The sequence below is a fragment of the Eupeodes corollae genome, chromosome 1 (assembly GCF_945859685.1).
Source record: "Eupeodes corollae chromosome 1, idEupCoro1.1, whole genome shotgun sequence".
NCBI lineage: Eukaryota > Metazoa > Arthropoda > Insecta > Diptera > Syrphidae > Eupeodes > Eupeodes corollae.
Window position 1 is genome coordinate 29,437,419 of NC_079147.1, and position 22,345 is coordinate 29,459,763.

At 33.0% G+C, this 22,345-nt stretch overlaps 1 protein-coding gene across 2 annotated transcripts in view; it reads right to left on the reverse strand.

Annotated features, from left to right (window-relative positions):
* Nucleotides 1-22,345, reverse strand: part of LOC129939442 (uncharacterized) — a 557,049-nt gene that overhangs the window by 109,224 nt on the left and 425,480 nt on the right. For both annotated transcript variants that reach the window (XM_056047457.1, XM_056047456.1), the window contains exons 5-8: nucleotides 12,176-12,289; nucleotides 11,961-12,098; nucleotides 11,713-11,850; nucleotides 10,888-10,976 (exon numbers count right to left, since the gene is read on the reverse strand). In XM_056047457.1, coding sequence (XP_055903432.1) covers nucleotides 10,888-10,976; nucleotides 11,713-11,850; nucleotides 11,961-12,098; nucleotides 12,176-12,289 — 479 coding nt within the window. The remainder of the gene's footprint in view (nucleotides 1-10,887; nucleotides 10,977-11,712; nucleotides 11,851-11,960; nucleotides 12,099-12,175; nucleotides 12,290-22,345) is intronic.

Sequence of the window (22,345 nt, forward strand, 5' to 3'; positions counted from 1 at the left end):
TATTAAGTGTTTTTAATTATATAATGTTTATTTTTTGTTTAAAAGGTGTAATAACTTTTCTTTAAGGATATTTCGAAAGCATAAGCAAGTGAAACATCGATGCATGAGATTTGCTTTAAGGTTTTGGAAATTTGAACTCAAAAGCAAACTAATAACGAAAAGTATTGTCGATTTAATGGTTTGTTTGTTTGCATTTTAATACAGATGGATCAAAAATGATGACAGGGTTGACGGGAGCGTGTACTACTAAATTTATATCTCTCACTTCGTCTGTTTCGCTTGTTCCAGGAAAAAATTCTGTGTATCAAAAAAGCTCTCGCTTGGTTTAGAGAAAACGTGATATCGACTACAACCGATAATTAAGGTGTGATAAAATTATTGCAATCTGTCTCAATAAACTCTCTAGTGGCTCAAAACTGCCAATCATATCTTGTGGAAATGGCGGAGCAGTTCAAGATGTATCTAATTTGCGGAGCAGTTAAAGATAAATCTAATTTGGGTGCCAGCCGCTTCAAAGAGACATTCCAGGAAATTGCAAAGTTAACGGACTTGAATAAAATGGAACAACTTTCCCTTTGATGGGAAACACCTCCAACATTGGTATACTTCTACTTTTTAACTGATGCTGAAACAAGACACCATAAATAAAACAAACCACTTGTCGGGAAATCAAATTAATTTAACCAATACTTTATTCTTAACGCTCTAAGCAACTCATTTCGGTTGGTACATTGAACATAAGCTCCATTTTAGAAATCCCTTCAGGACACTGTCTAATAGGCAGGCATTCATTTTGACTTGGAGCTCCAGCAACCGATTTTTGAAGAAGTTGCATGGTTCAAGAAGAAGAGAAGACAGTATCTCACTTTCACTTGGAGGCTTTTACTACAATGATCCTAGTGATCTAAGAAATTCCGACATCTATTGTCTCAAAGGCGTCATAGCTAGCTCGAACTGGTTAAACGATCTTAACATCCAAGTGGTAATAAAACAGACAAACTATTGGTAAAAGTGTGTTAGTTTTTCCGTCAACAACCACGTCAATCATTCACTTTGAATTCATTTTCCAACAAACAATGAAAACCTTTGTGGTATCAAGTTTAGCAAAGTCATTTAATCTAATAAATAAATCAAGTTACCGAGTGTAATTTTTTTTGAGGTGTCAAAATGTTTATTTGTTATCATAAGTTGACTTATTTGACATTTGATAATTTTTGTACTCATAAATTGTATTCCTAAAGGGTTTCTGAATTATTTCGAGAATTTTCATGCCACCGTCAAATTGCATCAATAGTTTTTATAAGGTCACAGAGAGTTAGAAGACTTTTAACAGTTTCAGTTTTTAATCTGGAACATCTAATTTTGAATTTATTCAATATCTAAAATCTTGTTGGCTTAGATAAATAAATAAATTAGATGGTGCAATAGTTCGTTGAATACCAGGGCCTAGTGATTTAGAACTCTCAACCTTTGAGTTGAGCAGATTGTTTCTGATATTGAAATTAAAGGTGGTACGCACATTGTAATGCCCAGCATTCTTCTTATAGGTTTACAAAGGTTATAATTTATATTTTCGTGTGAAAGACGAAAGAGAGGGGCCTGTATCAATTTCCATGGATTAATATAAGCAGTAATCGTTTTTAGAAGAAATGGTGAGTCTATGGTACTGCTAAAAACTGGTGTAGATAGAAAGAGAACACACGCGACTTCGCGGCGTTTTTGGAGGTTTGCACCTCAAGGAAGACCGATAAGTGCAAATCGAAGAAATCTCCATTAAACAGATCCAATTCTTTGAGGGTGAGAATTCTGATAACAAAAAGCAGACTTTACGAGCGTATTCAAGGAGAAGTCTAACAAAAGTGATGCACAAGGATTTAGTGACATAGCGAGTCGAGAATTCTTTAGACCAACGTTTGATGAAGCCAAAATTTAACTTAGTGTCACAAATAACTTATAGGTTACGAAAAGAACAGAAACAATGAATTGTAACATAGTTTAAACTATAAGAGGAAAAATGTGATCGCTAACGGGTGAGTGTCATGACAACACTTAGTTCTAAGAAATTTTCCGTGTACCGATTCTGAAATGAGTTAACAAGATCACAGCCTTTATTATTTTCATGTCATTACCGTTAGTAGAGATAGTTTAAATATCAATGATATCAATAGCTTTGTTGATAGTAAAGACAAATAATAGAGGACTAAAGTGGCTCCCTTGAGGAACTCCTGAGTTTGTAGAAATGGGATCGAAGATTAAAAACCTGAAAGTAACTCTATTTTGGCGTCAATTTGATCCATAAAAGGATGAGAAATAAAGCCAATGATAAATAATCACTAATTATATTAAAGGCTTTACTTAAAGTTGTAGTGAAAACGTCGAATTCATTTTCTACAATGAAATTAAAGAGGGTCGTTTTTGAAAAGCTTGGAAATAGAAGAACGCCTCAATGAAAATTTGAGACTAAACTGTCAAATTTATTTGACATACTCATTTGAACTCATCATCTTTGTTACCATTTAAGGCGCTGAGCCTTGGACCTTGTCGTGGAAAGATGAAAACACCTTGGGATGCTTCAAGCGAAAAACTCTTCGGGTAATTTTGGAATCCCGTCTGTATAGATGGAGATTGGAGAAGAAGATACAACGTTCAACTCTACGAGTTGTACAACGGCACTGATCTAGTCAAAAGAGTAAAAGCTCAATGACTTAGATGAATGACCTTCCCATATTAAAGTGAATGGACAGCAACGCTCCAGCCCGAAAGATCTTAGAATACAATCCCGACGGAAGGCGGAGTAGAGAGAACCTCAATCAACTTGACGTGTTAAATTGGAGACAGTTTGTGACCGATATGACAAGAGACGCATCTTGGTTGAAGCTAAGGGCGTTCTGGACTGTAGAGCCACCTTCAGTAAGTGCTTATTTTAAGGGTTGCCACCACAAAATACCACTTTCATAACTCTGATAATCTGTCAGATATATTTAATGATCAGTTAATCAGTGAGTGAAAAAGTAAACGATATTATTGAAAAAAACATCAAGAAAGAAGGGGACTAAGTTTGAAGATTCTCTTAAACCGTATTTTTTATTAATTTAAAATGACGACGACAAAAGTCCTTTAGTATAATAAACTTCAACTTTACCTAGGAAAAAAAACATATCTTATATTCATAAAAAGATTCCATGATAAAATCATTCTTCAAACATTTTCGACATTTTTGCTGAAAAAGAATTGATTAAATTTCTGTCCTTATCTTTCATACTTCATATACATATCTTTTCTTTATGAATGAAGAAAACGTTAAGGAGAAAAAATAAACCTGGTTAAGAGAACAAGGAGCACACAGAAAAGAAAAGAAAGAATTACAAAAAAATTATGCTTGAACAAATTATGTCCTTTGATGCAATGTAAATGTTTACCTATTTTTCAAGTTAACCCCTCACTTGTTCTCTTACTCTCACTCTTTTATACTTTTTCAGTCCCTCATCTCTCATTATCAAGGACTACATAGCCGCGTCTTGTTTTTACTAATTAGCGAACAGGATAATTTCTTCACTTTTTTTTTACTTTCTTCTTCTTCTTGTTTTAATATCCTATATATGTACCTATCCTACCGTGTCCTTTAGAAGAAAAAATAAAACATAAGGGAACAAAAAATCTCCTTGTGTTTTATAGGATGATGGTGATGATGACGAGAATGAAGAAAAGCTTTTTGCAGAAAGGACGATTTTCTTCTTTAATTTTTTTAATGTTTATTTTTCGTCCTTATGAACAAATACATACACCTACATATGCAGCAGCAGTTTTAAGAGTTTTGTATGCGCTTTTCATTTTTTGAACAAAAATAGTCACTGCACAAGCTACATACAGACATACATATAAAAAGGACCTTATACCTACGAACAGTGTAAGGCAATTGAAAGAAAATTAATTTTATATGAGTGCAGCGCTGAGCAATAAGAAGATTGAGAAAATAGCCAAGCATAAGAAAGAATGCAAACGTAAAGACGAAGAAGAAGAAAAAAGAAAAACCTACGACGACGTTCAATAAAATTACAAAACAAAACGACAAAAAGGACCTTTTGCACAAGGAAGAAATATTTAAGACGATCAAAAGGAAGTTAACTGTCTTAAATTAGCAATTGGTGGATAAATGGCTGAGAGGCAAGAAATGCGAAAAAAAATACGAGGAAAGGATAATGCAGACAGAGACGGTGGAAAATTCACCTTGCAAAAAAGGGAGAAAGGGGTATATATTGGGGGTTGGTACCTTTTAGATTTAAGGATTTACACAAAGTAATACTCCAGACTTACTTTATGTTCGAGAATAAGCAAAGAAAATAAAAGGAATTTAACCCCACGCAACCCAAACCTTTCTTCTTTTTTAGCTTTTTAGGTTTGGTTTGGTAAGGTTTGGAGGTTGAATGCAAAAAAGGGAAACGGAAAAGAACATAACGTTCATACTCTAATGCACAAAGTAAACGCATTTTGTTTGAATGGAACTAAGCGAATTTTAATCCAAAGGAATGTGTTTATTCGAGATCATAAGGAAAGAGAAAGATTTTTAGGAAATTTACTTGGTTTTTGGATGTTTTTTCATTTTTATTTTTTGTTTACTTTGACATGAGAAAAGTCGAATCAATGAAGCATTAAATTTACATCGATTTTATGCGACTCTTTAAAAAACTATTTACAATTTTTCGAATAAGCTTTCAACAAAAATCAACGTGATTTATTCTTAAATTTAATTTAGACCAATCATGACGTAATTTAAAAACAGAGGGATGTAACACCATTTGTTTAGAAAAATAGTTTCTACTAAAAAACATGGGTAAATGAAATATTTAAGTCCTTTTCCGTAGGATTTATTTTTAAAAACGTCACGTCACGAATTTCTTAAGAAGCTCAATTTTAGTATTTTGCATTTCCCAAAAAGGAGTAGTGAAGTGTTTTTGAAGAATTTTGACGATAATAAAGCATATTTCATTCTTAAAAAAAAGGATTTCTGAAAAATTGAAAAATTCTTGGTTTTCTAAGAATAGTCGCCTAGGATGAAATATTTCGGTTTTGAGGGCTAAAACCATGGCTGCATTACTGACTGTGACAGATTCTGCTATTAAGTTTTTTGAAAAAAGTTGTGTTGACAATCTTTTGTCGCCATTTTAAAGCTTTTCAATAAGTGTTTTTATTTTGAGTAGTGGCAATTTGGGAAGCTGTAACTTATTAAGCTGTTATCCTTTGACAATCAACAAGTAAAAACTAAGCTTTAGTTAAAGAATGAAGCCCAAAACGCATCGAAAACTTGTTGAAATTGCTAAAATTCATATTTCGTAAAAATAGAGTACCTTTCGCTTTGGACTTAAGTAAAACAACCTTCTCGATCAATAAAATTGAAATTGGTGAATAAAGTTGAGCTTTTAAAAACTGAAACTGTTGATTTAAACAAGATATCGCTAGCCGTATTGGAAGATTAAAGGCTGCGTTCGGGATGTTTTCAAATATTGGGAGGAACAACTCTTTGAGCTTAAAGACAAAGCTACGCCTGTTCCGCTCAAAAGTCGAATCAGTATTGTTATAGCAGCTGGAAAATAACTGCGTAGGACTGTCGTGCTAGAAGTTTTGGCTTCAATGCCAGCCTGAGCTACCTAAAGTTTTTTTTTTCACGGGTAATGCCTCTTGCGAGGAATTTAAAAATCCGTTCGGATTCGGCTTACAAACTGTAGGTTCCCTTTCTCCCTGAAATTACTCGCAGATAGTTGAGATTCATAGGACTCTAGTTTTTAACGGTCTGTTTAACCAACTAATTTATTCATTTTTGTTAGTAAACCATTTACTAGAAACTACAGACCTCTATTAAATGGTGTCTACGAAACATCCGGAATCTCTGGCCCAATCGTATATCTAATAAAGAAAAGGATAACGAGTCTGGAACTCATTAACAATATTATACGAAGGCGCAAGTGGCAGTGGATTGGATACAAGCTTCGAAGAAGTTATGAATCAATCAATGTAGTGGAATCCACTCACTTAAAATGCCAGGAGAATTGTTAGACCGAAAAGCTCTATCGGGAAGGAATCATCGAGATTGGGAAAAGGCTGGATGGAGCTCAAACATTTTGCCGGAAACCGAACGCGATGGACCGTATTAGCTGTTAAGGCCCTATTTCTTACTAGTTAACATTCACGGATTTTATAGTTCTTGAGGCCATAAGTAAGTAAGGCTTCATCTTAGATCTTTGGAATAAGACTTTCTACAAACGAGATTCCAACGTATTTTTCATGGAGTTTCAAGGCGGTTACCATAAGAACTGAACTGGTAAGTCACTAGCAACAGAGTATCTTCGATGATTCGGTTCTCGAAATCCATCAACATTATCCAGATTTTCGTGGAACTCAAAGAATCAATAAATGATTATTAGAAAGCATCTCCATCCCCAAACAACGAAACGAAAGTTGCTTAACCGTGTTTTTTCTCGAAGATGTGATAAAGTGACCTTAAATCTGTGATTCGGAAGTTATTGAGGATATACAGCCACAAATGTGTGAATTGGTCATGGAAAATTCCATGGAAAGATAATAAAAAAAATAATAAGAAACGAAACCCCTTATTGTAAAATCTTTTTTCAGGCTAGTCTATTTTCCTAGTCGAAAGTATGTAACGAAGAAACAATATTAAAGTAAAATCTAAGCTATTGTGAGCTAAAGTGGTTTAAAATACCTTCTTGCAAGCAATCTTTTTCGTTCTTCAAAAACTGATCATTTAAAAATTTAAATTAAATGACTATTGTCAAAGTGTTCAGTAAGTTTAAAGGAGGAATCACGCTTCCATAGATGTCATGATTTTGATTATAAACTCTGTAACCTAAAAATCCAATATTATTTAAATTTAAAAAGATCTTCAAAGGTTTAAAAACTTAAACAACACAAAGAGTGCCTTTGGCATTAAATGGACCCAGAATGCTTAACGTAAAGCCTTGAAGAACAGCCAGTCTAGTTCACTATCTTAAACAATCTTTTTTTATTACTTGCTGCACTTCCAAGAATGCTTATAAATTTACTCTAAAACTGAATTTCAGAAATAGTTTAAAGAAGATATTTGTTTTCCAGTCGTACATAAAGAATGTGGACTGCTTATATTTTTATACTCAAAGCTTTAAGACTAATTGGCGCCATTATAAGTGAAATTGAGTGGCGCATCAGTCCGATGAGAACTAGAGCCTACTGCCTTACAATTCTCAACCATTCCTATGTGCGAGTACTGTTGTCAGAGATGGAGGGGACCTACGTTTTTTAAGCCGAATCCGAACGGCAAATTTAAGAAAGCACTTTTCATGACAACAATTACTCTTGGAGAATTTGTCAATTCCTCGAAAGATGCAGTACCCGAGAAAAAACTTTAGATGGCACAGGCAGGGATCGAACCCAAGACCTCTGGCATGACCGGACTAATAATCATGACACGGGTACTAAAATTGACGCCATTATCTACTCTTTTATTCTCTATTTTCCTAATTCTCGCACAGTAAAAACGTAATCTAAATCTCAAAGTTCTTTAACTTTTAACTTTGAACTAGATGTAACGGACTTTTTTCAGCTATAACGATTTTAAATCTATTAAAGTGAATAATTACTCAACTTGTGACTAAAAGCAAGTATTTACTTTACACAAGATTCATAAGCGAATAGAAATGTGTTAAATCCAAAGCTTGTGATAAAAAAGTATTTATAACTCCTTTTTGGTGAGTAAGTGCTCAGCTTGTGATGAAAAAAAAAAAAAAGAATTATAAAGACTTTTTCATTGAATAAATGCTCGACTTATGACGAGGTCAATATGTCATCTCGTTACATAAAAATAGATTCCTTTTTTCAAAAGTGTGCTGCGATATAACCACATTTTCCTTTCTTGATTAAAAAAAAACTGTCTGGTCTAATGGGCTTTCCTTCCTCCACCAACTATACATGTTTTGTTTCCATTTTTATATCACAAGCCCACAAGTGTATCCACTTTATCAAAGTTCTATACTACACTTTCGTCATTAAATTTCTATTGAAATTCCCCTCTTCTTATTTCTGCTTCAACTCAAGTATTACGAGTATTATGTATGACTATGATAATAATCATCTCATTACAACAAACAACGGTAGGTACGAGTATATGCAAGTAAACATTTTACCACTTCAATCAAATGATAACATAGGAGGTAAGGTAAGGTATTTTATATACAACCATCAGAAGAAGTGCATCCAAACAACAACAACAACAAAAAACAGGACATTGTCCTCAATTTTCTCAAAATAGCGACACAATTTTCAAAAGCTTTTTTGTTGTTCTTGTTTTTTTTTTTTTAATGTAAACCGGACCATGTCCTTTGGTTTTATAGATATTAAAACAATAAAGTTTAAGTGTGTTTTATGTTGTGGTGTCATATTGGAAGCATGGACAGGACATAAGTACTAGTTATGGGAAATATACCTCCCGTATATACCTTGAAAAGAAGACAAACAAATTTTCTAGTAGATAGGTACCTAACAAACTTTTAGCTAACCCTGTCCTTAAAGGTACCTAGCTCGATGATAGTTATAGGTCCTTCACATCATCCTAAGGATGATGACAATGATGACAATATCTGTCGACAGGATGGGTCAAAAGTTTCTAACTAAATTTGAAAAAAAAATCATAATTTTTCTTTTTATTTTTTTTTCGTTTGAAGTATCAAAGTTATTTAATTTTATTTTGAAAATATTCAATCGACTATTTGATCCAAAGGGCTCATTAGTTTCTTGCTTTGTGAAATAATGGCATGATTTTGTTAGGTTAGATTACCTTAGGTTGAGGAGGATGCCGACGGGAAAACCAACACACTTAGACTTATTGGTTGGTCCGTTGCGTTACCACATGGATCTTAGGATCTACCTTACCCTTTGAACCAGTTAGAGCTAACTATGAAGCGTTGAAGACAATAGATGTCGAAGGTTGAGTGAGACACTGTCCTTTCTTCTACTTTATTCAAGCAGCGTCTACAAAAATCATTTGCAGGAGCTCCAAGTCTAAAAGCATGCCTACCCATTAGGCAGTGTCTTGTAGAGATTCCTATAAATGAGCTATTGTCCAATCTTCCAACCGAAATGAGCATTGGCCAAATTAATTTGGTTGATTGACAAGAGGTTGTATTGGACCATCTTCGGTTTGCGTTCCTTTTGGTACCATGCATTAGCATACGTTTAAAAGAAGCTAGGGGGATGTTGGGTTTGTTTCTCAATAAAGGTAAAGTTGTTCGATTTTGTTTGCAGGTTCGTCAGCTTAGTAATTTTCTGTAATATTTGTATGACCCGCCACCCAAATAAGATAAATCTTGAATCTGAGGCCATATCCACAAGAGATGATGGACAGTTTCAGGCTGCTAGAGAGTTTATTCAGACAGAGTCCAAAGATTTTATGGTAGCCTGACTACCAGAGAATATGCGTGTATTGGTAGTCGGTACGTTTTCTTTGAGCCAAGAGAGGGGTTCTTTGATGGCTAGAAGTTCTTCTTAGAAAAAGTGGTTTCGTTAATAAGAAGCTGTTTTTGATATTTCCCAATCCTCAGACTACCCTGAACTGAAGCGAAAAAATATGAAGAGAAGGGCTCTTTTTTGGGAAAGAAATCTAAAAAAACAATACCCTAAAAATTGAAGCTCATGGTATTTTAAGTTCCCCCATATAATTAACAAATTCTTATAACTCCGAGGTATTTAATAGTATCGTCTCGCTTAGTGAAGGGGTTTTCTCAAAATTAAACGCTCTACAAAAGTATTCGAAGCGGTTTATCCTTAATTCTCCCCAATTGGGTATTATATCGGGTAATTTTCTGGCATTATTTCAAAAATTATAAGACTCCCAGAGAAAATATTTGAAACATTTTGACAGGAAATTCAACCGTTTCCGTTTAAGCTTCCTACACAAAATCGATAGATCTATAGTTTTCGAGGTAATTGGAGGCCTTCTTAACTGCACCAAATATAGAGGAATCACTCTCCATAACATAGCCTTATTATGTGAATATCTAAGTGCCTTGGAGTACACAACTTGACCTATGCAGATGAAGAGGTGAGGCTCTATTTTACACAAGACTGTAGCGCTACCTTTAGTAATTAAATAAGTACTGTAAGTTTTATTGACTACTTTAAAAATTATCAATCTAAGTGGAATGGTTCTCAGCACTTATTTGTGGGAAATTAAATTTTATAAACAAATTATTCTACACTTCTTGTTTTTTCGTCTTGCCATTTTCAGTTTACTGGCAGAGTGATATTAGATCCCTTATAATGGCGCAGCTTAAACTTTCAGTTCCAAACGGCCTCGGCTTTCTCCGAATGTAAACACATCAGACGTTTTTTTCTGTGGATCAAATTAATGGATAAATTGTGCAAAATAAACCCTCTACTATCCAACAATTGAAGACGAACTTTCGTGCTAAAATAAATTCCGAGATCTTAAATGTCCTAAGTAGTGCTATGGACAATTTTCTAAAAAGAACTGGTTTCTGTGAGCATAATTCTGGTGTTTATTCAAAGAACTTTAAATTCCATACTTTGGGATATTTTAAATCAAATTAATAATACAAAAATTTCACCTCTATAAGTTATTTTTGACGCACCCTGTAGAAACGTACACATCTCCAAAAAAGAAACCCAACAGGAAGAACATCACGCTCTAAGCTTTATTGCTTCAAAATATTTATACTTCCCTAAAGAATAAGGACGAAATGAAAAGAAGGGGATCATAGGGTTAAGGGGGGGACTAGGTGGTTGATATTATCTTGAAAGGCTTTTGCTTTATATAGAAGACCAAGTAGGAAGAAAGAAGATGTGCTTTTTGTTCATGTATATGGTATTTATAATCCTTACCTCAGCACTATCAAGTCCATTACACGTTGCGTCTCCTGATTGCGCCAATTTATATTCGGCATCCTTTGAACTCAGCATTCCAGGACCACCTGCAAAATAATAATAATAATAACAATATAATCATCTCTTTTTCTATCTCTCTCTGTTCACTATCAACATCCACAGAACTCTCCACACGCATCATCATCAAGGACCCTCTATAAGTCCACTCTATATAGTGGTCTGTTGTCTTGTCTAGATATATTTGAAATGGCCTCGTCCATCCCGGACTGGCTTAAGTTTGAGGAAGTCCTCAAACTTAATGTCCTTGTCGACAGGACTACACCGAACACCAAAATACACATATTTGCAATCAGACCAAGCAGCATCACCTAAACACAAAGAATATGGCAAAGCTGAAAGCTCAAAGCCAAGCCAAGGCAAGGTAAGGCAAGGCAAGGCAAACCAGGCCAACCCAGAGGCCAGTCTAGGGCAGCCTTTGCAATTTGTGGTTTTTGTCTCTTAGCCAAAAGAGGTTGGACGAAGTTTGAGTGTCCTTACCGCACGTTCGTCCAAGCATAGATATAAATATATATGAAGGTAGGTAGGTAGGTAAATTGAAGGTACTATGGAGATGGAGAGTGCATGATATCGTTATGATATTAATTATAATTGCTATTATTATTTTAATTAAGCTTAACGAGTGCACGTCGACAACGACAACGACGATGACCGACACGATGAGTTGCGTTGAGATGAGACGAATATGTATGTAAGTTCTATTCAAGGATATACCAGAAAGGAGGACATTTTCTCTGTTGTACCGAGTTAAGGCATAAAACTTACCCATTAGTGATGAAATTTTTTCATAGACAAAACATCTGTAACGTTCTTCGTTGGATATCGCATGATGATGTGACACCAGACCGACCAAATATCTTGAATTACCATCCTTCCATGTGGCTAGGCACGTTAGTTCTTCAACTATTAAATAGGATTAATTTATTATAAATTTTGGTTTGATGGTCAAAGACGAAAATTTATGTAATTATTATTAGATTGCATCTATGTGTGTTTATTAAATATATGTTTACCTGTACTTTCAGTGCCTTGAACATCTGGACATGCTTGAAAACTCAACAATAAACGACTATCCTCGGTACAACTTTCGATGTTTGAAACAGGACTTTTACACTCGCCATGACCACGATTATAGGTAAAGACAAATGGACCTTTAAAATTAAAATTAAAAAAAAAAAAACAATAATTGAAAGATAAATTAAAAACAACTAACAAAAATTACTAATACCTTTTAAAGGACACTTGACAGGTTCAGCATTTTCTCTGAATAAACTATAAAGTAAAGCATCACCAGGTATTTGATCGCAGAGGTTTTGTAACGTTTCACGGCCCTTACAAAAATCTGGGGGACATAAAGTGTGAAAAAAGTACGGAAAAACAAAGAAACGAGATTAATGCACAATTTACATGGATTTTATTTTTTTAATGAAGGACAAATAATAATAATAATAAAAATTTAAATAATAAATAGACAAAATAAATTAGGGAGGATATAAAAACAAAAAAAAAGAAGAAAAAATTAAGACTGATAATGATGCTGACGATGTGGAAATATATGTTCGAAAATAAATTATGATGATTTGAAAGGAATTTGTAAAATGTTTAATTGGAAGAAAATATTGGCAGGTGATCGTCACTAAAATTCTTAATCTACTTACGAGTATTTCAAAAAATGTTGCCACTAATTCAATTAATTTCAAAAACTTGTAAAAAGTTTATGTAACGAATCACTTTTTATCATAGTAACGAATATTCAACTCTATAACGATTAGCAAAACTTTACTGATATGATCCCGTTAATGCCTAGTACCGAAGGAATTAGGTTTTCGATAGTTAGGTTCTCTTTTATTTTAAAACAAATTTTGTCACCAATTTAATCTGCCGATGCTCAAACGTTCATTAAACGAATCGGTTTTAATTTTGGCCAAGAAACGAATGTTCAGTTTTATAACGATTAACAAAACTTTACAGATATGATCTTGTTACTTGTCGAGTACCGAAGCAATTAGGATTTCAATAGTTGGTTTTTTTTCTATATCAAGAAAATGTTGTCACCATTTCAATTTGCTTTGCTGACGGTAAAAGGTTCATTTAACGATTGGATTTTAATCATGGCTTAAGTAACGAGTAATGAACTTGATAACGATTAACAAAACTTAACTGCTATGATTTCGTTACTTGTGTATAATTGAAGCAATCTAAAAATTCATTGCTTCTATGTCAATTTGACACATTATGATTAGAGACTTGTATTCGCCGATATTCGGTACAATATTCGTTAAAGTTAGTCTTTGAACGAATAAATGTAACAAGTGGTTAAAATATTTTGTCGTTATTTAATAACGTGTGTCTGTAGAATATTATGAGGATACTCATTTTATTGTTTCTTTAACATTTCTGCAATCGAGTATTCTCTGAAAAAATGTATTGTTTAGAAGAAAACAAGGAAATTTAGTTATTCGTTGAAACAGTGATTCCGAACTAGCTACGTGCTCGAGAATATTTCTTGCCAAAGCAGTAATTAGCCGAAAGTGAAATAAATACGTTTAATGAATAATGCAGTCGGAAAGAGGACTATGTGTTTTAACATACAATAAAATGCAAAATCCAGCTCGCTACAAATGTTTTGTATTTTGAAACTTGTTTCACGCTAAACTTTGACGAAAATACTTTAGTACACAGAACGAAATAAGTCAATTTTCAACCAACGACCACGATAGTCGATAGGACAATTTTCGGTTTTCAATTTTGGAATACGAATTTTTTTTAAATCCGGTAGCCAATGACACCTGCGGTAGCCAACATGACAACTTTGGTTGAAGGAAATTAAAAATCCGATTGTCGATACTACAATTGCGGTAGTCAAAATGACAATCATGGTATTGAACATGACAACTACGGTAGTCAATATGAAAACTGCGGTTTGCAGTTTGCAGAAATGAGGTTTCATAAAGCCCCAAAAAACCGATCAGACATTTCAATCTTAAAATGTTAAGGTAATATTTGTAAAATATTTGTTTAGTAAAATTTGTCAAAGATCTATCATCTTTCGGGTGTAACTCTTTTCAAATGATTGTTTCGGGTGATACTAATACAGGTCACTGGCACAATATTTTCCATTAGAAGTAGCTGATTTACAGGTACTTTTTGAAGACTTAAGCCCAAACATAAACCTTTAAGATTGAGTTACATACAGTAACATACATTATTGAAATAACACATTTAAATGTAATTTTAAGCCATTACTATATTTAGATTTGTCAAATGACAGATGTTAAGCTTGAACTGATAGCGAAGGTATTGGTTTTTTCTTCTAACAGTCTTCTAAGTTATACAAAAAGACGATTATTTCTTAGGTTATAAAAGGTATTTAACAAATTTGATTTAGAATCGATTACAAAACTTTGAAACGTTGTATTGATATTTTTTCTTATTTTCTCAATTAAAAATCATGTTTAAACAATTTATTTGTTGACAGTTGACAAGAACGCACAAATTTGATGTTTCCTACTTTAGGGTTTCTTAAAAACTGTGTCTGCAACAATAGCAATTTGTTTTTAATTTTAGATTATCTCCACAGTTAACTTGAAAGTAGCTCAAATTATCGGGTTGACTACCAAAATAGTCAATATATGAACCTTCCTTTCAAAAGTTGACTATCTAATAAGCAATAGAACAATTTTAGATTGTTATTTTCAGATAATCAAGTTTCAGAAGAAGTCAATAGAACAATTTCGGTAGTCAATTTGACAAATTAGAATATCGGCTATTGCGGTTGTCGTATTCACTAGGAACGTAAAGGTTTTCAGGTTTATTCTGCTGATTTATATTTTACTCGATTAAGGTGTTCAGCGTTGGTTTTCACCGAACGATCAACTCAAGTCCATGGTTTGGGAAACAATTACTGTCGAATAGATTGACACTTCTAATTAACATTTTGAACCATTTCCGTCAAAGTATCAAAGAAGGAGGAACACTAGGAAATTTTTTGTAGTAACTGAAATGCTAGTTTTTTGTTTGATAACTTTATTAAAAAAAACTTCTAAAATAAAGCCTCTATCATTAATGTTGGTCAACCTATTTATAAAATAGTGGACAAGAAAATCGAATATGATTCGACGAAAGTAATAAACAGCGAAGATCTAATCATCAAGTTTTTCAATCAATACTAATGTTATAAATGGGAAAATCTGTTTGTTTGTTTGCTTGTTTGTCCGTCTTTCATGCCGCAATGAAGCAATATTAAGTATTGATTTTTTGTGTGCAGGTAGTTATGATGCTGGAGACTGATTTAAACTAATTTTTACGGCAGTAGAATATCTCATTTCCAGTGCATTCAATGGAAACACTTATAATTAGATATACAATATATTGTTTACAACACTAATTATTAGCATATCCTTAGGTGCTGTCTGCTTTTGGACCTATATAAGTGTTGGTTATCAGTACTCGTGTCTTATTATGCCATTAACACACGAAACTATACTGAAACACTATTGAAAACAGGAGATGTGCGGTTAAAACCGATGTCGAGGGCCATGGAACAGAACAGAAGATTTGTGTTATATCGATATTGTAACGGTACAAAACTTCGTGTCACACAACTTGATTGACCCATTATAAGTGCAAATATCTTATCCGGCTGCGTTGGGAAGGTTGACAATATTGTTATTTCTTGAATTCCAATAATTGCTATTGATTTATCTTTCGAATTGAAAAGGCTTCAATTCCCTATTCAAGTTAGTTTTGCTATGACAATAGCGCAAAGTCCAACACTTAAAGTACCCACCATAAGTCATTCGGGCATAGCATAGGGTAATAGCTTGTAATTAGTAAAAATAAAATACACTTTCTATTCAAGTAAATATCAAAAGTCGTTATGAAACAAAATCGTTACACCTTTTTGTAAAAGTTTAAACAAAATTTTAAAAACAGCAAACGGGCAAATTTAGTCATTGGTAAGTGAAAAAAGGACATTCATGGTAAATTTTTTGCCAGGATAGACTAAATTCATGACTAATGGATCTAATCAGCAATTGTGGATTATTATGTAAGGGATTGCTTTATCGTACCAACAAGACCAAACTCTTTTAGAGTTAAAGTTAAACACCAAAGTTTAAAGCGGTTGAAAAAATAATGCGAACTTTGGGATAAAAATTGCGTATTTGATCTCTATTTTAAACCCTTGAAACGATGTTTTTCAAATCTCTGAGCAAATTGTTACTGAGAGATCACATTGTTAAGGACTACTTAAAGTATGCATGAATTTAATCAAATCTGTTATGCAAAAACATTTTCTCGCATTTTCTTTGGATGCTTGAAATCCTGTGAAAATACCTAAAGTTTTCTATCTTCGAATCTACAAATAATGAACAAGAACTCATTGCTGGAAAAAAACGTCACTTTATATTTCTCCCAATTAAACATTTTAATTTTTAATAAACATAAATAAATCAAAATAAAAACATAACACTTTAAATATAAAAATGAATTATTCAACTAACTACAAAAGGATAGAGAGAAGAGGGAGTAAAGATATACATTTGTATTAAATATATCGATACATAAATATTAAACATATCGATAAATATAAAAGGACGAAAGGAAGAGAACATAAGCACGTATTTAATGAAAAAAGTCAGTACGAGTTCAGAATTAATGGCTTATTTTTCTACATTAAATTGTTTTTTTTTTTGTATCTTTTGCACATATTTATTTTTTAATTTGCAATTGTATAAAAATTAAAAAGGTTTCAAAACAAAATATCCATACAATTAATTCAAGTCATTAATAAAATTACACAAACAAAAACAAAAAGAGTACACATAACTATAACAATGTATTCATGAGTACGAGTATCCATTTACGAGTATGTAGGTAGTAAGCAAAGTCATGGTACTCGTACTACACGGAGGCTGGTTTTTCGGTATCATTTGCATTTAATTCAATTTACCAACCAGTAAAGAATATCCTTTTTTTCTGTCGGAGGGGGAATTTTATTTTGCGTGTTGACTCCGTTTTTCGATTTTATTTTTTCAAAGGAGCTTCCGACTCCGCCAGTTCACACAACTTCGAGTTCCGACAAACAAAACTATATTTAAATAATAATTAAAAATTCATTTCAGCTCAGCCAGCGTACCGTGAGCTCATACAACATAAACGCGTATAGGTACAATGTTTAACATTAAATATAACATATAAGGAATTAAATACAAAAATAAAATGAAAATATTTATATCTACCAGATACTTTTGTATCTACTTAAAAATTCCAACCTCTTCGTGTTGGCTGATGATTTCGCTTAAATGAATTACACACTGAAACTCCCAAGTACAATGCAAGGTAGGTACTCGTACTTGTTTGGTATAACGGTATATGGTTATGGTTACGGTATCCAATCCATATACTATTCAGACAGTCCTTGTTCACGTATCCTGTGCGTGAAGCCAAAATGCCAATGGTAAACGGAATGATAATAATTTATTATGTATTAATTATTGCAGTTTTTATTATTGTTATTTTTTTTTTCTTTTTTTATTTTTTTATAGGTTGTTTGGTAGATAGAGAGGGGGAAGGGGAGGGTACACCCTACAGAACGAATTGATGATGTTATTGTTGTTATTTTTGTTTCTGTATATAAAACTACCCATAGTGATGGTGTTGAGGTTTTTGTTATTATTTTAGTGTCTGAACATTTTGTTAAACACAAAATTAAAATGTTGAATTATTAGTCGCATGCTTTTGCTTGAATTTTTGGGTTGCAAATGTTTTAATACAGAATAAAATTGACGAAAAATCCTGAAACTCTATCATTTTGACATAGAATACAGAGAACTAAATAAAAACAAAATAATCCATTCTCCTCAAAATATCCTAAAAGTAATTCCGCAAGGGAATAAAAACCTGACAATTTTCATATAAAAGTCTGCTTTACGAAAAAAGGCCTAACCTCTTGTGAAAAAGATTTTAGATTTTCTGTCAGTACATGAATAGAAGAAAATACCAGATGCGAATATTATGTTTTTTCCCATTTTTCTACAGCTGCATCAATTGAAAGTGGATGCATTTAGTAGACTCTGCAATTTAAACCCTGAATCTCAGTCAAATGACAGCAATGGTGCAGAAAAAAGGAGAACTCGTAGGGGAAAAACGTCAACTCGGTAGAAACTAAAAGAACTTCTGCATCAATCCAAGTCAACATATCCAGACAACCTAACCTACAGGTTTTTAATTGAAATCAATTGAAATAGGCGGAAACAGCAGATTTAAAAACTTGTCGGTAATATTGAGAAATAGCCCTTCTAGCTTAAAGATTAACGCCTAGATTTGTCTTCTTCAATGTTGAATCCTTATGGATAAAAACACCTGGAAAGTCCCAGACGTTATTACAACAAAGTTGAATATGGTTGTTAATAGATGTCATCGAAACATTTTGATCTTAAATGCTGAGCTTATTGCGACAGCAAATTCTTCCAAAGAACCACGACAACGATGGCATCAAACGATGCAAGGGAACCCGCTCAAACAGCATGGTTGAAAAGTTGATCAACCCAGAAATTGAGTTGAAAAGAGCTGAGATATATGTATTTCCAAAAATCATGTAAGAGTTGTAAAGGTCCTTTGCCATGTAAGCGGAGTTTTTCAGAAATATTAGTTTATTTGAAATAAATAAGTAAGAAACTAAGAATTTGGTCAACTAAGCAACTCAACAGTCACCAGCTGATACTGTTAGCTGTTAGTCAAGTTCAACATTGTAAGAAAAATTATGATGGGTGGTTTATCAACCTTACTTCGAGCAATTGGACAATCCCTTCAAAAGGGTTTAGAAAATCTTGTTTATTTTGCTTAATCGATTAGGCAATAATCAAGATTGTGTTTGGTTTAACCTTAAAATTCGAAGTACTTTGGGAGAGGCAGAGATATTCAGTCTAATGACTCTGTTAAGACTTACATATCAGCAATTTTTTGAAACTTTTTGTATTTTAGAATCGCTGTTCTTTATTTTACAAACATAAACACGTGTGTGAAACATTCAATACCAAAATGAAAATCCAGAAATAGAAATTTTGAATTTTTTTTAACAACAAGACTATTTTTAAATTTTATTTTTCCAATTAGACCGAAACTTCAATGGTACTTGAAATAGAAAACACTATTTTTAACAAAGTCAAAATATAAACTAGAAGTTCAATTAAATTAACATGTTCAAAATTAACGATCCTTTTTTTACTGTGATATCATAGTTTTTATGGAATAATTACCGTAAAACCCCAACAATTCAAAATCAATATTCTAATAAAAGCATTGTTATAAATTTATCAAATTTTGAAGAATTCTTTTTGGCTTTGAGTACTAATGCTGAGCACAACCCAATGAAAAATTAAACTTTAAGAGAATATGTATTGACATACTTTTGCCTATAAAATGAAAACACCCCTTGAGGTACCTATCGCAGAAACTGATCTAGTTCAAGAATCAGCTTTGCCCTAAATTTATGGGAAAATAGCCCTTACGTTCCTTCTTTCTAACGTCATAAAAACAATGATTAATTATCTGTTCAAGAAAAATCTTGTCCCTTTCTTTCATCGTCATGGAAACGTTGATTAATTATCAGTGTAAGAAATATCTCGAAGATCGAAAGTGATTTTTGCAGCAATACGTTCACTGGCTATCTCATGGTTTATCTCACAGGATAGTGGAAATAATCTTTAAATAGTTTTTCGAAGAAATGAGATTTTGTTAGTTGATATTTCAATGGTAACACTTAGCTCATGTCTGATTTGACACTTAGCTCTTGTCTGATTTATTTATTCGCTGAACGAATGTGGTTAAGTATACGCATGAGTAACGCTAGGAAATATTGCGACATTACTTTGAAAATCATGGTAATGTTGCAGAATGTGTGCAAATATTTCGTACGGATTTTGGAAGAAGAGAAGCACCGTCAGCTCTGCATGTTTGTTATTTTGTGAAAAAAATGGCATCTTCATCGAAACTGTGCGTAAAGCGCCATCAGCAATTGAACACTTCGGAGACATTATTGAGACGAATTTTGCACAAAGACTTTGGTATGACGTCATAGAAAGTCCAATTGAAAAAAGTCGACTTAAAGAAGATGTCGATTTTGCCAAATGGATCATGGACCTCCATCAATTGACAACAAGTGTGGAGAGAGAAACATACGTTGTAGGGCTGGAAATCAATTCCGGCAAAACAAAAATGATCAACCTCGGAACCCGACCATCCTCTCAAATAAATATTTTCTCGCTACCGGTGGAAAAAGTGGAGAGCTTTCAATACCTTGGAAGCATCATTTCCATCGAAGGCGGAACCGAACAAGAAGTCATCTGCCGCATCGGCAAAGCAACAGCGGCATTCCGTATGCTGTTAAAAATTTGAAAAAATAACTCTTTCAGCTTAAGAACAAAGCTACAATTGTTTCGTACAAATGTCGAATTTGTGCTTCTTTATAAATGCAGGACTTGGAAGGTTACTTCATCCATAACAAGAAAGCTGCAAACCTTCGTAAATAGATGTCTAAGGATTTTCTGGCCAAACCGTATTTCAAATGAGAAACTTCATAGAAGGACAGGTCAAGAACCTATAGAATCTATAATAGGAAGACGTAAGTGGCAATGGATTGGCCATACGCTTCGAAAAAGTAACGACTGCATTGCAAGCCAAGCAATGCAATGCAATGCGCTCAATCAAGTAGGAAGAAGATCTGGGCAAACGAGAAGCACATGGCGCAGGACAGTCGGAGCGGAATCAGCGTCAATAGGCAAGAGTTGAAGGGAGCTGAAACACATCTTCAGAAACCGTATACGATGGCGCGTAGGCGAAGTAGAGGCCCTATGTCCCTATGGTTCCCAATGGACTTAACAGGTCTGAGGACCAAAGTATAAGTATAAGTTAAGGACGTTATTGAAAAATGTTCGAAGTTCAGTTTTCAAATTTGGCTGCTTCCACTTGTGTTATTGTTTGTTTCTATAAGGATTTAATGCAAATATAGGTTTTCAAAGAATTCTTTGTTTCACATTTATCGAGAATCAAGTAAATTTGACGGTGAAGTGTATTTTTGTACACATCCTTTAACTAACCTTTAAAACTACAAATGCGAACAAGTACGGTAGTGATTTTTTACTTAGTTATACATATGTTCTTTTTTAATTTATTGTTTGCACTTGTATAGAATTTTTCAATTTAATATTCAGACAGTGTGAAATCCCACAATACCCATACAAACCCACAAACAAAAGGTATGTTAAATTGGCTGCGTATCAGAGAAGAGATATGGAATGATTTTTGGGGGATGGTTCGTAAAATTTGCGGTTTAATTAAAACACTGAAGTATAAAATATAAATTACAAAAAATAAAAAATAATAATATTCATATTCATATACGTTTTTGGATTTTTAATTAACAAAACTGCAATTGAGTAAGGAACTCTTTTTTCATATATATTTATGTGGAGATGTATATCACCATTGCATACCGCAATGTACCGCAGCCAAACGTCGGATATATCCGACGGAAGTTCCTATATGCACCTTCGTACTAGGTTTTTGGTGGGAGGTTTGGGTGCGAGAATACATCAGGTTAAAATATAGGGATTAATATAAATAAAAAATTAAGTGTCTTTAAATAGCAGGAATTATAAATGTTAAAAAAAAACAGTTGTTTTACTCCTGTTGTAAATTATTAATCAGATTTTGATGTTATGCACTGCTCATACATTTTTAATTATATCAAAGCCAGAATGAATTACTATATTTATTTTTGTAAGCTGTTTATACAGACAATGACTTATGTATATTTTTTCTTTTTTAAATCGATAATATGTGAACAGGAACACATAAATAATTACTTAATCCATTTTGAAATTAAACATTCGATTTTAGGATTAAATTTTAGTATTTTGATTTAACAAAATTATGAAACAAAAATTTACAAACAGGAAGCATTTTTAGGCAGCAATGGGTTTTATTTCGAAAGATTAAAAATAAACATATATAGGTGCTTATATTTTTATTCTTAGAATATTAAGTTCAGTAAAAATGCCGAAACTGATTTTTAATTTTTGTCGTTTTTTTTTTCGCCAAAACTACACCTGAATGATTATAAAATTTCAACAGTAACCCAACCATACGCAATGTATTATGGATGAGTTTGCCTCTAACCAATCATTTTAATAAATAATAAAAAATATATTAAAAAAAGTATTTTTTAATTATAAAACAATTCCAAATCGGAAAAATTAATCAACATTTTCATTATTGTTTTGTAATGTTTGTGATGATTTATGCATAATTTACGTGTAGATTTCTGAATATTGGAGGATTTTTTCCATCACTCAATTGTTTTAATTGAATATTAAATTTATAAAAATAATTAGTT